The sequence below is a fragment of the Desarmillaria tabescens genome (assembly GCF_030435595.1).
Source record: "Desarmillaria tabescens strain CCBAS 213 chromosome Unknown EV420scaffold_248, whole genome shotgun sequence".
NCBI lineage: Eukaryota > Fungi > Basidiomycota > Agaricomycetes > Agaricales > Physalacriaceae > Desarmillaria > Desarmillaria tabescens.
In genome coordinates, this window is record NW_026848547.1 from 23,520 (window position 1) to 39,382 (window position 15,863).

The 15,863-nt window shown below is 48.3% G+C and overlaps 3 protein-coding genes across 3 annotated transcripts; 2 read left to right on the forward strand and 1 right to left on the reverse strand.

The window, feature by feature from the left end:
* The first annotated feature begins 2,947 nt into the window (after positions 1-2,947).
* On the forward strand, positions 2,948-4,780 carry EV420DRAFT_564793 (uncharacterized protein). The gene is made up of 3 exons (XM_060482601.1): positions 2,948-3,086; positions 3,139-4,474; positions 4,526-4,780. The coding sequence occupies exons 2-3, from the start codon at positions 3,154-3,156 to the stop codon at positions 4,528-4,530; spliced, it is 1,326 nt and encodes a 441-aa protein (XP_060321478.1). The 5' UTR covers positions 2,948-3,086; positions 3,139-3,153; the 3' UTR covers positions 4,531-4,780.
* Positions 4,624-6,889, forward strand: EV420DRAFT_1601745 (uncharacterized protein). Its single transcript, XM_060475015.1, has 6 exons — positions 4,624-4,809; positions 4,857-5,116; positions 5,167-5,679; positions 5,735-5,812; positions 5,861-6,025; positions 6,077-6,889. Exons 1-6 carry the CDS (start codon positions 4,716-4,718, stop codon positions 6,641-6,643), a joined length of 1,677 nt encoding a protein of 558 aa, XP_060321479.1. The 5' UTR covers positions 4,624-4,715; the 3' UTR covers positions 6,644-6,889.
* Positions 6,890-6,993: 104 nt separating this feature from the next.
* On the reverse strand, positions 6,994-7,794 carry EV420DRAFT_1243331 (uncharacterized protein; the record flags this gene model as incomplete). Its single annotated transcript, XM_060466660.1, has 3 exons — positions 6,994-7,089; positions 7,141-7,240; positions 7,340-7,794. Coding segments are annotated over 3 exons (651 nt in total), but the record flags the coding sequence as incomplete, so codon positions are not given.
* Positions 7,795-15,863: the final 8,069 nt, after the last annotated feature.

Below are 15,863 nucleotides of genomic sequence, written 5' to 3' on the forward strand. Positions count from 1 at the left end.
CAATCTCATTGAGAAGAAGAACGTTGGAATCCAGTGCACTGCATTAGCCTCAGTACCGAGACTAGAGTAACAGAAGACAGTCATACCGGAAGTGTAAAGCCTTCATCGAATCAGAGATGTATGACGCTGTTATCATGTGCTTCTTGTGTTGGATACAGTGCTCAGCGACTATAGGGTGAAAGTGCGCCGGCAAAAGACTGCCCTAATAGTCGACACCTCATTGAAGAGCACTGGCGAAACAAGCATACCTGATAACGACATCTGATTCCTCCACAAGCCGCGAGACATCGGCGTGTTTGCCCATATCGATTTCACGGTACTGTACATTGTAGTGATTGCCACGTAGCTTCTTCATCTCCAAGCGTGAGTTGCTAACTGTGAACCAAAGTTTAGAAACGCGTGGTACAAAACTGAAAGGAGAAACAAGCAACCAATTACGAGTCGAACATCAGATCTTTCTGCAAGCTTGTCCACGGTGGGGCCGGCTACCATGCCACTACCAAACATCAGAACATGTTTGGCCTTCAAATGACCATGAGAAGATGTTGTAGACCTCGTTGTCGATGCGCGCCATGCATCTACGCGTTCTTGCAGCCACTGATGTTGCGGAGCTAACTCTCCTTTGTTGGCGATAGTCGCTCGATTTAAAGCTTCAATACGATCACCGCTGGTGTCGCCTTTATACGACGCGATCAGGGCTTCCAGGTATGGGACTAATGCTCGAGAAAAGCCCCGTGAAGCATCCAAAGGAATGGAAGATGGTAAGATATCTACCGCCATCATTGTTACAGAAGGTAAGTGCTGAGGAAGAGAAGCGGGCCGGGCTTTGAAGGAGGGTGCTGATAGCGTAGTTGCATGCGTAAGAAATTGAAGACCTCCCTGTGAATTTGGCATCAGGATGGGGATTTGGGAGACAGTGTGATAATGTGTACCTCGGGATCACAACTGATGTCGCCGATGTTCGTGAATCGTGCGCCGCCAACCTCTTGCGCGAGTGTAAGTGAGGTCGACAGCTGTTCATCTGTCATGATTCGTGGATAGCCGGGAGCCCAGCCTGCGCCATTCAGGAAAAGAGTGAGGTAAGGGGCAATCTGTTCGAGAACTTAGCTCAGAAGAGACATAGATATCTAAGGCGCACGGTTTGGGCAAAATTTGATGAATACAGGTTGGGATGAGCGTAATAGTGATCCCGAGTATATTTACCGCCGTCAAGACGCGTAAAGTAGTCAGACGGTAAAGCATGGACGAGATATATCTAATAAACGGTGATTCAAAATCCGCTGTCTAATCTCCAGCGTCGTGCCTTACCTTTCGTAAGTCTATCTCTGGATCTTTGACGAGGGCCGGAAGGTCTCTCGCTGCGACTTTAACAATAGGCAGTTCCGAAAGAGCCGACAGGCAGCCTTCGGCGACATTTCCTGTCCTAAGAGATCATGTGAGAGTCTGAATGATTGAGACTGACACGGAACTTACCCAGTGAGACCAACGACAAACGGACCCAATGCTTTCGGGGTGCCCTCTGTAGCAATTCGCGCTCCAATAGCGCGTAGAGCTGCTCGCAGATGATCCAAAGACGGCTGGGTATGCGGTCTTGGAGTAAACTGGAATGCAGATAGAGTCTATGTTTGAAACAAAGTTTAATGAGGCATACCAGGAACGGAGAAGCAACCCCAAATTCAAGATGGGAGTGGGCCATAGAGGACAGCGCTTCGAACACGCCAGCCACTCCGGCATACCACCCAAATCCGACGGTCCGTTTACCGGTCACGGTATCAGTGAGTAGTTCAAAGTCGATGAGACGGGATAATTCTTTGTGCCCGAGGAATGATGACAGGAGTGGAAGGTTGTATGACTGGCCCTTTGCAGTGTGCGAGAACATCATGTAAGTACGAGTGACATTGGCTGGGGAAATTGGGGAAGGAACTGGCGAGAGCTGCAGCGAATTCAGGAGGGGTTCTTTGATACCGAGAAGAATGTGCGCAGCGGAGAGGTCCTTCCGGATGCTAGCACCGGCCTGTATGCTGCTCAGCACTTTACCAGCTAATGGACACGTAGAATATCTCGCACCTCTAGGTATTCATCATCGGTGAATATCCGCCTGTCGCAAGACTCGACCTGCACCTGAACGCCCTGCTTCGTTACCAAGTCCTGAACGGCCTCCGGCGTGAGAGGCGCGCGTCTCTCCCATATCCTACCGGGATCCTCTCGACGAATACCAACAGTCAATGGCCGGAGAACACGAGAAACGGCCTTCATGGTTATAGATAACGGTTGTTGACCGTGGCCCTACTTGCATCCACAAAGCTTCAGTTGCAAGATCCGCCCGAGGTGGCACTGTCGCGACGACAGAAACAAATGGAGAATCTTGGCTCTTGTCATGTGTGTCGTCTATCAGCACACGGTCGTAATTCTACCTGGAAAAAGGATAACAAATGTTCAGCATGCTGGTCAGATGCGATCATTTATCCTTGCTCACCAGTATGACCGCTTGGAGTACGACAATGACGACGATGATGAACCTAATCACAACGACAACGACTCCGTATCGAGCATTGTACGTGGCAATTGCTGGTGAGTTCGTACGGTAACCCGGAACCGTCAACAGTTCCGCTCCTTCGCAATCGACCGCCATCATGCCGCCGGCGTCCAGCTCAGCACCGCCCAATGTCCTTTTCGGTCCGCCAACCGTGCTGTATTCCTGTGCAACATGATAACGAGCGCGACTAAAAGTCAAGGTGTGTGATGAGCCCAGGGAAGTTGAAGATCAACCAAATCTCACCTTAGCAACGGCCACCACGTCGACCGCTATCCTCGAGCTCAGCGTGGAGGCATCCATCTTGTCTTACGTTCATACGAGGAGTGTGTAGCACGACGAACAATGCAGCAGCCAACCGTGACTCATCATGACGAACGCGACGACCCCCGGGCTCAATTAGCATCTAGGTCATTGGCGCAAGCAGATAGTGACCACGCTCTTTCGAAGTTCCCAAGTTTAATTGCCGAAGAATTCTCTCACAATTGGCACCGTCGGCACCGTTAACTATGAATGACTGCAGCCGACAGTTTTTCCGGTGCCGCTGTGCAAGGTACACGCTCAATGACTCTTGAACAGTCAACATACTGACAAATTACTTGCAGCTGGGTCGAGTATATATGACATGGTGCTCCATTGTGAGAAAGCAAAATACGACAGTGAACCGCCTTACCGACAAGATGTCTCTTCAGCTGCCCCCAGAAATATACGCGCATATATTCGAGGTTGGTGTACACAAATGGGGAGTTGGCTTCCTGCCTCCACTGTGTTTAACGTGCAGCGACTGGAATGAAATTGTCATATCCACTCCACGTTTATATGGGATCATCGACTTTACACGTTCCAAGCGACACGGTCTCGTCCAACTCTCCAAAGCCAAGTCGGCTCCTTTGTACCTCACCCTTCCCACAGAACGAAGAAGATACTACGAATGCGAAAAGGATCTCTTATCATTGGTTCACAATTGGGTTTATGCCTCGGTTCCTACCAGAACGTTGGAAACTCTCAAGGGAGAAGATTTGTCTAGCTTGGAGGAACTGCATGTCACGTCGTGTGGGGATAAAGGCTCACCCAAAAAGAAGCTGTGGGACGTGGCGCCTTCGAAGTTGAGAGTTCTGGGAGCCGATTCTGTCTCTCCTTCGTGGGTGAAGAGCGTGTTGAGCCGCAGTGTGACTCAATTTGAGTTCCGCAATATTGACCGCCGGAATAGGTGCACGAACTCCCAAATTTTCGAGTTGATCACCTTCATACCAAACGTGGTCTCAATAACTTTGGAGTCCCTTTTCCTGCTGGACAGTCCCCATTCTTCCAGCGAGGGGACGTCGGTGCTAATGGAAGGTTTGCTCAATCTTCACATCCAATCGCTTCGGTGCTTCGCCCTCCACGTCTCTCGCATTCGTGCACCCTCGTTGCAGATGTTCCGTCTCATTGACAGCTACTCTTATAGCGACGACCATATGCACTGGAATCTAGTCTTCATGCAGTGGAGTCAGCCGAATTTCGTTCCCGCGAATCTTCATACCCTCGAGATCCGGTCTTCTCTACGCGAGACCGATGTACCAACATTCATTCAATGGCTTTCGCTTCTCCCGAGCGTCGTGCGACTCATACTAGACGACGTCGCCCTCTTCCGGTGCAAGGAAGCCAGTTTAATCGAGAAGCTGTCTTCTCCGCCGGTTGATGGAGAAGATTGGTTCTGTCCGTCTTTGATGCAGCTCTTCGTCGAAGGCGACGTGCAGGTTGTGGATCTCATCGCGATAGCGAGTACCCGTGGAGGGGTGGTAGAGCCACCGTTCGCAACCACGTCTCGACCGAGCCGGTTGAGATTGATTGAGGCACCTTTGTGTGTCAGTGGATGGGACGGCGAGATTGCGGAATTGAAGCGCCTTGTAGACGAAACACGTTGCTCGTGTCTGAGTTGCGCTCTGGGTCTTTTACGTGGTACGTATCGTACCAACTGTTGTGAATTTCAACACTCATTTTTATTAACAGTGTGAACCTGAGTGCACACATGTACAGACGTTCCGAAAAACCTTGTCCACGCTGCCAAACAAGGCCATGTAAAATAAACAAATCCGAAAAATACCGAAAAATAGAATAAATGCTTTCTGTCGCTACTGCACCATCCTGAAGCCACATAAACTCGTAATTTCTCTTCTATCTATTCTTTCTTTTACCTGGCATGACATCCGAGGTCATGGATGATGTCCAGCAAGACTCTGATGGCAACACCGGGTCCGAGTCCGCCGCTTCTCATCACGGCGATAATGATGATGGTAGGACCTCGTTATTGCCCTATGAGCTCATTCTGACATCGCCCAAGTGTTTAATACACCCGTGGAGACCAAAACAGGGTTCCGCTTGAAGTTGCTCCCTCCGAAGCCTCCGTCGCACCGTGAACGCCGCCCTTCCATTAATCTCACTGGTGTCCCACTCTCCTCCACACTCCATGATGAAGAGTTCGCTTCCGACAATGAGTCCTTCAATCCCTCACCCATGAAGAAGGCCCACAAGCGGCAGAGCACAGCCAATAATGATCAATCTGACTCTAGTGTTAAGATAACAGACCAAACCAAAGCTTCGGTGCGTCAATCAGGTACCTCAGGGATATCATAAGGCTTATATCCTTTTAGCAAACTGCAGCCATGAAGAAGCCACGCACCACGACTCAAACTAGCCAGAATGATCCAGTACCTGATGATCCTGGGAAGCGCAAGCGTGGACGGCCCAAGAAGACTGCGCCACCCCCTCCAGAGCCAGCAACTATAATTATGTCGCTATCAGTCTATGTTGAGGTCGAGCGACCACCGCTCATGGTACGTGGAAAGCGAGGTGCTAAAAAGGCCGAGAAGCAGGAGCCAATCATGCTTGGAACGAGGCGTTTAACAGAAGATGTCAGCTGGGAAGGTTGCATTGACATAATCGCAGATCTGGTGCAGATGCCTCGGGAAGCTATTGATACCAGTGCGCTTCGTTGGACTTTGCTCACTCGCAGCGGAAAGAAAGGTGGTATTTTACCTCTCACTGGTCCAGATACATACAGTGCAATGATTACACGTGTGAAAGCCCTTCCTGGTGATGGACAAGCAACATCCAGCATTGTCTTTATCATTCCCGAGCCTCAGAAGAAGAAAGCTGTTGATCTGGTAAGTTCTTTCCACCGCAGTGCTTGTTGGAGAATGGCTGACATGTACTATTCAGCCTTGGCTCTCCAACACCCCAGAGCCAGCAGAACCAGGACCCTATGATGATGAATTGGCCACTCTAATTGGCAAGAAGGTAGGCCACAATCTCACCGACATTTAAATGTGCTCATCACTAGTACAGGAGAGCCTCGACAAAAAGCTGGAGCCAATCAAAAATGATCTCACGTACAGGTACAAAATTGGCGCTTGTTCGCTCCATCCCGACAAACGCTGCTTCCATTATACGCCAAAGGACTGGCACTTCGAGCTTGATGAAAACCGATTGGGAGTTTGGGCTCATGCGATTGTATGTTTCCCATGTCCTTGAATGTATCATATCTCATCTATGTATGCACAGTCTCGAGATAATACCAACTTCTTGTTACCACCACTGGAAAACAAGTTCTTCAAGCAAGATCAAACTATCGACTATCGTGCTTCACGAGTCTCACATACGCCCAAGACGCCTCATGCTCCTGTAACGCCCCATGCTCCTGTAACACCTCATGCCCCCTTAACACCTGGCATGCATGGTGCATACCACTTCCCTGGATTTGGCTACGGTGCGATGCCGGTCACACCAGGACCATTCATGCATCCTGGATATGGCTTTCCACCATATCCGATGTTTATGAACACCCCTTCTACAGGCCATACTGTCCCTGGAATGACCTTGTCAGTATCAGGATCCTCGCCAAGTCGTTCAAGCCCTCCACTTCCAGTTGTAGATGACTTGGCAGAGTGGTGCCGTAGTATCAAAGTCGCTGATGAGGTAGCCGAGTATCTTGATAATCTGGGCTTTACAGTGGGATGTAACGTGAATGAATTATCAAGGGATGACGTTGCTGCTGCGGGGTTCAAACCTTTGCAATGGAGTGAGTTCAAGAAGCGGTATAATAAGTATTTAAAGGAACATCGTCACTAGCCATTCTACAATAGATTAGTTCTATCCAAAGTTAAATATATCCACTGTGCCGAAACCAGCCAGGAGCATTCTCCGGCGTCACGGCGATCATGCAAGCTTCGTAAAGTGCAAGCTCAGGAAATGGATGGTTCTCGAACTCCCGCCAGTGTCGGCGAAGATATGCTTTCACTGTAGGATAACGTTAGAAACCAGTGAACATCTCCAAGCGAGAGGATAACATCACCAGCAGCAAAGCTCTCTTCAATCGGGTTAAAATCTGGCGAGTAAGGCGGTAAGAATACGAGTATAGAGCCTGGACAAACTGGCTATCAGCACAATGACTATTTGAAGGGAAGTATCATACCATTGGCTTCAACAGCCTCTCGCAATGCATCACTTTTATGGGTGTTACAATTGTCTAAAATGAGAACGCTACAGGGTGCTGGGAAGGCATTCATCCTGGGCAACTAAGCCATGTGAGTGTACAAAGCAGAAGCAGACCAATTATAAGACATTACCAGGTCATAAAGGACAAAATCGTAGAGCTCATCGCCATCCACAGAGCCAGGGACCACACGAAGAGCAATGTAGCCATCAAGAGTCAACGCCGGGAGGATGCTGTACCGTTCACCACGGTCATGGTCAAGATGCTCCTCTGGCGTGACACCGGATGGTGCACGGCCATAACGGCGAGCAATGGTACGCCCATCTTTCGACGATTCATCTATAAAGACCATCTGCTCCGCCGTAAATATCCTAAGGATGCGATCCATCCAGGCAGTTCGCAACCCTTCATCGCGCTGAAGCGCAATCCGTCTGAGAACCTTCCTCCGCAGCCCAAGATCCTCCAGATTATCGCAGAGTGTGGACAGTGGCATTGGCTGATCATGCATTAGTGCAAGCCATTCAACAATCTCATCCAGGAAGAGGGAGGGAGATTCTTGTATAAGCAATGAAAGTTCCTGCGAAATCAGGGTGGAAAGTCTTCGGGGACGGCCCTGAGGATATCTGGTTGGAATTACGCTCCCGTATTGTTCATAGTTGTCGAGCCAACGTTCGATGCTTCTGGAATGAACGCCAAGAGCCTCTACAACATCATCGAGCTCCCAGCCATCGCGAAGAAGCACCAGGGCACGTTCCTTGATGTCACGGCTGATGGAACGATAAACCATGATTCATATAAGCATAGAAACGGGACTCTAGGAAGGGGGACAACGACAGAAAGCATTTATTCTATTTTTCGGTATTTTTCGGATTTGTTTATTTTACATGGCCTTGTTTGGCAGCGTGGACAAGGTTTTTCGGAACGTCTGTAATATTTATCCGCATTTAATTACATGCAATTGTGATTCAGTTATCCGTCTGTCACCGCGCACGTTCGCCTTACCTGATATTGAATTCCTTATGTTCGACATCAGGAATGTTATCACCATACACTTTGTGCCCAGAACGTCAGAGACAGCCGATTTTTTGCCTATACAGTCCGACGGTAACCTTTCGTGGTTCTGGAGTTTCTAAGTCTTGAAAGGCACCACAGAACACGTCTTTGAAATACAAGTTTTCCGCAACCGAGGAACATCTGCTTATTGGCGATGAAATGCTCTTCTACCCGTGACATCGGACACATCGGCGGGTCCGGTGGATACTTGCTGTGACCAGGAAGAAGGATTTGGCGACCAGCTGAACGTTAACCGTGGCGTCAGTCTTGCAGATCAAGACACTATTATGATTTCGGTGTCGACTCCCGTCTCCGCAAGTAAGTAGGTGTGCCAAACTTGGTAGTAAAGCCCTGATCATCGCCATGTGTTAAACATCGCCAAATCTGCAGAGCTCTCCGTGTAGGTCGGCTTCGTAGAACGACAAGCCATTCCCTCTTATCTACACCAGGCCGCCGTACACAGTAGCCGTCGCCGCCATTTAGAATGTTTGTATCACCGTCTGGTATCTTTTAATGTCACTCTGTTGCTTTTCTTGGAAACATTCTGGAAATTCTCGTTCTAGATTCTTACAGAGTATGATGCGATCAATTATTTCGAGAGTCGACTCTCGGTATCTACAACGCAATTTGGACGCAATGGGTATTAACGGAATGAGTAGCCACGGGCTGCGTAGGTCATAGTGTTGCTTTACGATATGCTGCATTCCGGGGGAAGCGCTTATACAAATATGAGCGGTGGATATTACACTGTTCGCCTACTCTGTAGATTCTACCATCGGTCTCTATTTCTTCTCCTTCGTCTCACGACCGTCACAAGGGCTCCTCACATCTGATTCAGGAAGGATTCCGAAAGCCGTTTGGGAGAATAGTTAAAGAGATCCTACTCGATATGGAGCTTGCAGTGACTGCTGCAGGGAAAGTGCATTTCGGAGCAAGTACTCATCGCAAGGCAACTGGGTCGAGCCTTGCGTTGGCCTGGAGGCATACATTGCATGTGCACGCAGGATTTCATGACCGCCGATTTTTAATTGATGAATATGACAATTCATAGGTAGATAGGTAGCTTTAATTACATCATGCAGAATTTCCTTCAACCGATTAAGTGTGGAGTCGTACATCCATAAAACGGACCATAGTCGAATACCGGGACCAACGCAGATTATATCGATTAGAAATGTAATCTACGATATTCACGTGGGAGCATGTCCTTTACCAGCCTGGGGCCGGGTCAGGCGGAGGGATAGCTCTCTAAAAGAACATCGGGTTTGAGTGTATTCGGAAAGACTAGCGATGACTTACCTCTGCTTCGGTGCGGCGCCATCCTGGGGCAGGGGTTGGGGGGGTGATGACTCGCTATAAAACAGCCAAATGATGAGACCGAGAACTCATACTGAAGTAAAATCTTGAAAACCTTCCATCCAGGAGCGCCGGGAACTGCAACTCGCTGTAACGAACGGTGAGCATAAGCACATACTAACGGACGATTTGGATGCATACCTCTTCGACCTTGAATCAATATAAGCATGCGAGACGTTCTTATAAAGGTAGAGGACTTACAATAGGTGAGGCGGTGACGAAGGCGGCAGAAACAAAAGCGAAAAGCACCGGGAGGGCTATTGTGAGACGCATGATTGAAAGTTGGGGGAATTCAAGATGAAGTAGTTGTTTTTATACTGGCATCCAATTTCGTATCCCTTCCCAGTGAGGTCATGGACTCGTGTGGCTATCTCCTTTGTCCGAGGCACGGTCAAACTGTGCCTAATGCTTCCGGAAACCCTAAAAGGAACACCACACTGTTGAAAAATGAAGCACCTGCCATTCATGAACATGAGGGGATTGCTATTTCATCACACGGATACGCATGGGCGTACCTTGAAGTAAAGTCTATGTCAATCTCAGGGCATTGCAAACATCCAAATCCCGCGCCAGAGATCATCAGAAGCACCATCAGAAACACAGTCGGTGTAAGGAACGGAAGCAGGCAGTTGTCAACTGCCGATGAACAGAGCACCCCACAAGTTGATTCACGTACTAGGCTCCGCTGCGTAGTAAAATTTCGGCTACCACGACATCGGAACGTGTCTTATTCGGGGTTCAACGCGGCTGTAAGCCTTGTGGTAACGTAGACATCCGCATCCGAGTTTAGGGTTCTAGCTCGCAAGTAGCAGGACGGCATTAAGCGAAGGTAAAGATGACGCCATGACCATTTGACAGGGCACAGGCACCAGCGAGGCAGATGATACTTACTAGTCTATGATCATGATCCATGATAAGTGCCCAACGAAGCAAGGATAAACATAGACTAGGAGCGAGGCAGGCCCGGGTACTGTGTGTATATACTCGGAGAAACATGAGGTTAGACATCCGATATACTTATTCATTCATTTCACTGCAAGTTCCGAGGGATACTACAGCGGAAAAGGGTCCCGAGTAAATCAGAGAACTCAAGCTTCTTAAGGCATAAGCAAGCTTAAAGACGGTTCCAGCTATACCAAGAGTCATGCTCCAAAGAAAATTGGGGCGTTGCAAATGTAAAGTCTATACCATTAGGGTCGTCGTTAAGGATTGCACACCATTCAATGGTTACGATTGAAATCTAATATGATATCCACTGATATCCAGGAGAGTCGGAGAGGGTTACAATCATTTACAAAGCCAGAGTTTGAGATACGGCACGTGGTGGTATTCTTTTGCAAGCGGTTGTTGTGTAGAGCCAGGAAACTGTAGGGCAAAGGAATCGACGAAATCCGAAAGAGATACTTTCAACGTTAAACGCTGGAAGAACGATGACTAAGCATGCCGCGGTATGTGCCGCGGCATTCTGAATCCACGTCGCTTCCGAATCAGAACTATTTTACCTGCTATCATGATCACCCGACTCGAACACCTTTGGACGTCTCAAGCTCACAGTTAAAGGTGTCACTAAATCTCGCGAATGAATACCTTTATACGTTGCTCATTGACGGGGCGGCGTTCATGTACTATCTTTCACACTGTTTTTATCTTCCAAGTGCAAACGTTTTTTCAAGCAATAACCGATTCAGGTCTTGTTCTCACTTATTGCCTCTACTAATCTGATTCCCGTCGACCATCTACATATTGATTGCATACGTCCGCGATGGTGAAGTAGCTGTCCTAGGTGCGGCGTCTTATGTCCAGTGAATCAAAACGCCAAAAGCTATATCTGTGCACTCGCGTTGCTCTGTTAGAACTCAACAAGTCGATCCAATTTTTGATAGAGCTGATACCTTAGCCTCAGCGCTTCAACTGGAATATCCGTTGTATCAGTTCCACTCGCAATCAGTCAAGCACAAGGATCCTGGATGATTCTATACGAAGTTCTGGGGTGTATTGGACGGCATAGGCGTACTTGTAAGTCGCGGGTTGAATCAGCAACAGCCGCACCAAGGGCCATCAGCACTACTGTTGACGCGCGCGGCTATTACAAACCTTACGTATAATTCTAGGTAGTTCTCCACCTTGGTTCCCTTCTGACTTTTGCAGTGCAATCCTCATCCTGTGGTCTTCCAATGATTTAACAAATCCTAACTTGTTGATCTACCGCCCTAGCACTGCAGCGCCCATCTTTTTCTGATATTCATGCAACGTTACAGCCCATCGGCATCAGCGCTGATCGAGCAATCTCAGAAACCGGTGTCAGAAATCATTATATCAGCGCGGGTCCAGGAACCAGGCAAATGTGAAGTTTGAACCTTCCCCTCCCCCTCTCTATCTCTCATCGCTGTGGGCATGAAGATTATCAAACATCGAGGTCCAAGGCGCCCATACCAATCACCAATTGCCGAGGAGCCTCCATGCAAAAAAGCATTACTGATCGGTATCAATTACAAGACGGGCAAGGATTCCGGGAGTGGCCAGTACGAACTGCACACGCCCCATCGCGATGTTCATGACATGAGGGATCTTCTCATCAGTGCGTTTCCATAATCCAATCAGAAAACACTGACATTCAAGTTTGCCCGCCCTCACAGAACATTATGGCTATGACAACGCGAACATCACCATGCTATTGGATGACGGGAAATCCGCCGAGAAACAACCCACGCAGTCAAACATTGTGTGTAACCTCCGCAATATATGCCTGTCTGTCAGAAGTGATCGAGGAACCCTTATCAGATTCGTGAAATCAAAAAACTTGTTAAAGACGCAAAATCTGGCGACCGTTTCTTCTTTCAATGTAGGCAGTTAATCTGCTTTGCGCAACTCAAGTTTGTTAACTTTGGGATACAGACTCCGGTCATGTCGGACAAGTGGAGAATAAGAACAACAGCGAAGAGGACGGGATGGATGAATGTATGTGCCATCTTTCTGTATCGAAGTTCTCCTCATGTGCCTCAAACTTGTAGGCTTGATTCCCTGTGATCATAACAACGAGCATAATCCGAGATTGATCACGGACAATGTACGTCGCTCATGTCCCATCAGGTTCACAAAGTTAACGGGATATTAGGAGTTACGGCGGCATCTCGTGGATACTTTACCCATCGGAAGTAACTTGGTTGTACGCTGAGTTCCATCTTATCACCAGCGTTGCCGTTCTGACATAAATCCCAGGCCGTTTTTGATTCCTGCCACTCCGCGTCGCTCTTGGGTGCGATTACCGACTCTATACACGTGTGCATATAGGTTCCTAACCGTTGCTAATGCAGATCTCGACCATTTCCGTTGTAATAGAGTTTATGTCCCTTGGATATCCAAAGGCCGCCGCAGGTCTGACTCTATCTGGAACCGTAATGGTATGAATCTTGATATCAATCTACAGTCCCGCCCTCTAAATACCGACCGCACAGTGCGACGCCAAGCCATGCTAAACAGGTCGGTGTATCAGACGAAACGCGTCAGTAGGAAGGTTGTCAAGTCCAAGAAAACCTCCATCGGGAGAATTGCGGACCCAAATGTGGATGTTCATATAAAAGCCACCCGACGTCTGTCAATCAAATCGACTTTCGAGAAAGATGATAGATGGCTGGATGATACAGAGTTGTCACCTATTCCCCGATGTGATTCTCCCATTGCAATATGGCCCTGCGAAGGCTTTTGCCAGCCTTCCGACGCGGAATTTCCACGTGTGGTGAGGATTGTCTCCTGTCGCTTTAATGAACAGAGTGTATCTCACAGTCGTCGCAGATATCTCTGGGGGCTTGCAAAGATGACCAGTTATCTTGGGAAGACAACAGAGGTGCTTCAATGACTCGAGTAAGTGATATCCACTTACCTCCAAAGTGCCTACGCTGAATTTGAACCTCAGGCTCTTATCGAGATCCTCAGTACGTCGCCATAAAAGACGTGAAATGTAGTATCTGATTGTGTTTTCACAGAGAAAGATCCTCACCCATCGTTGAAAGACCTCATGACGAACGTCAGGTATGCGGCGTCTACATCTCACCTTATTTGTTCGCCGCATTAATATCGCGTCGTCTTAGCCACGAAGTACATAAGGCTTCTTTAAATGTGCACAAGGAGGTTAAGACGTACAAGAAACGCATGAAGGAGTGGCGCAGAGCTAAAGAAAGGCGAGGCCAAAAAGCAGCCGTATCTGTGTCGGACGACGTGCCAGTCCTGGAGATGGACAATTTCCAAGATCCACAGGTAAGGGTTCTGGACTGCCTTTCTATTCGATAATCTCATTTGTATGCTTCGATAGCTCTCCAGTCACCAACCCCTGGTGTGTTCTCTTGCCTTCTTCGTCTCCATAGATTGATTTCCTAACCTGCTTGCTGTAGGATATGACTACCCCATGGGACCTATGACACTATGTTTGGACTTCGTATGCATAACTTATTACCCCAAGTGCAACCACATCGATTATTTAACTTCATAAGCTATGAATCACATATCTTAATCTTATCGCATTAAATTACTTATATAGTATGTTGTTAAAAGTTCATTGTAAATATACTAGCCATGTTCATGAGCAGTAGTGAGAGTGGAGGATTGTGCGTTGAGCTGTTAACATCCTTGAGCTTTATATTCGTGGTAGTATTTGGCAATACATCAGCTCGACGGTTGTGGGATTTAAGGCTTACGAATCAGCGAAAGCTCACATCAACATGATGGTAAAGGGAGCAGTTATCACATTGTTAACAGCATCGCAGGAGCGTCGGCGTGCTTTACAGGTGGTGAGTTGCGGAGGTGTAGTCGAGTTACAAGAGTTGCAGTACAGTTGTAGGTGGCATCCGTCCTTAATGAACAGAGCGGCACCGGCTGTCTTTTGCTCAACTTGGCGGGACGTCCCGCTCCTAGAGACCTTTCATCAGAAGTACAGCAGTCAGCCAGAGACACGACAACCTAATGATAAGATGTCCAAGACATCAGCCATTCAGAAAGTCGCGAAGTGACGAGTTTGGAGTCTAGTAAGCACCTGTTTGTCGACGATAGTTACTTCAGTCCAACACTCTTGACATGGTCCAATATTTCATTGTAAGCCAACCATTGGGATGAAGCTAAAGTACGAGTTGGGTACGGATCTAGTGTTCATTTCTTCCGCAAACATGAGCGTGTAAATTGATACATATCTGATGCAAAAACAATAAATAATTAGTAGAACAGCTCGAGAACGAGATGAAAACGAGTATCAGTAGAGTAGTCCCTGCCTATTGTCCGAGAGTTTGAGTTATGTCACAACACATCGCCGTTCTCGTACAATCTTCCCCCATCTCCCCTTCATGCTTTCTTTCAAAGCCAGATTGAATACATCGTGGACGCCAGTTCCCGTTTTCGCGGAGCATTCTATGTATTTTGCGCCGATCTCTTTCGCCACGCTGGATCCCTGCCTCCCAGCTGACAGGTGTCTGGCCTTGGGCGCCCAACATCCGTTTTGTCTGCTCATCCTTGCGAAGATCGATCTTTGTACCGACTAGAATCAAAGGTGTTCCCTCGCAGAAATGAGCCACTTCTGGATACCACTGGTAGTTGGGCCGTCAGGAATCAACCTAGCATCAAAGACATCAGCCACGCACCTTATCCAGGACGTTTCCTAGGCTTGTTGGGAAATCGATAGAGAAAACAATGAGTATGACATTGCTTTCTGGATAGCTGAGTGGCCGCAACCGATCATACTCCTCTTGCCCCGCTGTATCCCATAGCGCCAATTCGATTTCCTTTCCTTCGAAATGCACCTGCGTCACGTAATTCTCGAACACTGTTGGTATGTACGCCTGCAGGAATCAGACTGATTGATAGAAAGAAAGATAACCCGAATAAGTGCACCTCTGGAAATCGATTTTCTGCATAGACAATTAGAAGACATGTTTTGCCACATCCACCTTTGATGGCAAGTGAGCTTGTTGATGATCCAGAAGCAATGTTGGCGCGCACCGTCGCCCACTACTACAAGCTTTCGCTTGAGATCAGGCCTTCGGGGAGGGAAAGAGGGCGGTGATGATTGATAAGAGGTATCCATAGTAGGGTCCGGCAGTGTAGCACTGGGATTAGAATGGGGAAGACGAGGGAAGGCGAGCTGAGGCGGGATGGTGGTCGTCGACTGACAGGCGGCCCCTAAAGTGGGTCGAACATCAACATGCGATGTCACGTGGCCGTTTTCCTTCTTGATCACCATCTCATCCGACGTCGGCCATTTCGATTTTCGATATGAATATGTGGCCATAAGCATTCGTAAACGACGATAGGACGGCAATACTGAGATGACACCAACGACCATCTTCTGGCCTACAGATCTTGTCGAAGCCGGGATTTTGTTTCGGTTGGAGGAGGCCCGCTTGGTGTGTTGCAGGGCGTCTGGCTGTAGACACGGTGAGCATCATCGCTGTGTGTTTCGACTTC

What these genes read in the sequence shown, in the direction of transcription:
- EV420DRAFT_1601745 (XM_060475015.1), top strand. Translation starts at nt 4,716, where the DNA reads ATGACATCCGAGGTCATGGATGATGTCCAGCAAGACTCTGATGGCAAC. An exon ending in TCACGGCGATAATGATGATG is followed by an intron (nt 4,810 to 4,856) that starts GTAGGACCTCGT and finishes ACATCGCCCAAG; the next exon opens with TGTTTAATACACCCGTGGAG. An exon ending in AGAAGAAAGCTGTTGATCTG is followed by an intron (nt 5,680 to 5,734) that starts GTAAGTTCTTTC and finishes TGTACTATTCAG; the next exon opens with CCTTGGCTCTCCAACACCCC.
- EV420DRAFT_564793 (XM_060482601.1), top strand. Translation starts at nt 3,154, where the DNA reads ATGACATGGTGCTCCATTGTGAGAAAGCAAAATACGACAGTGAACCGC.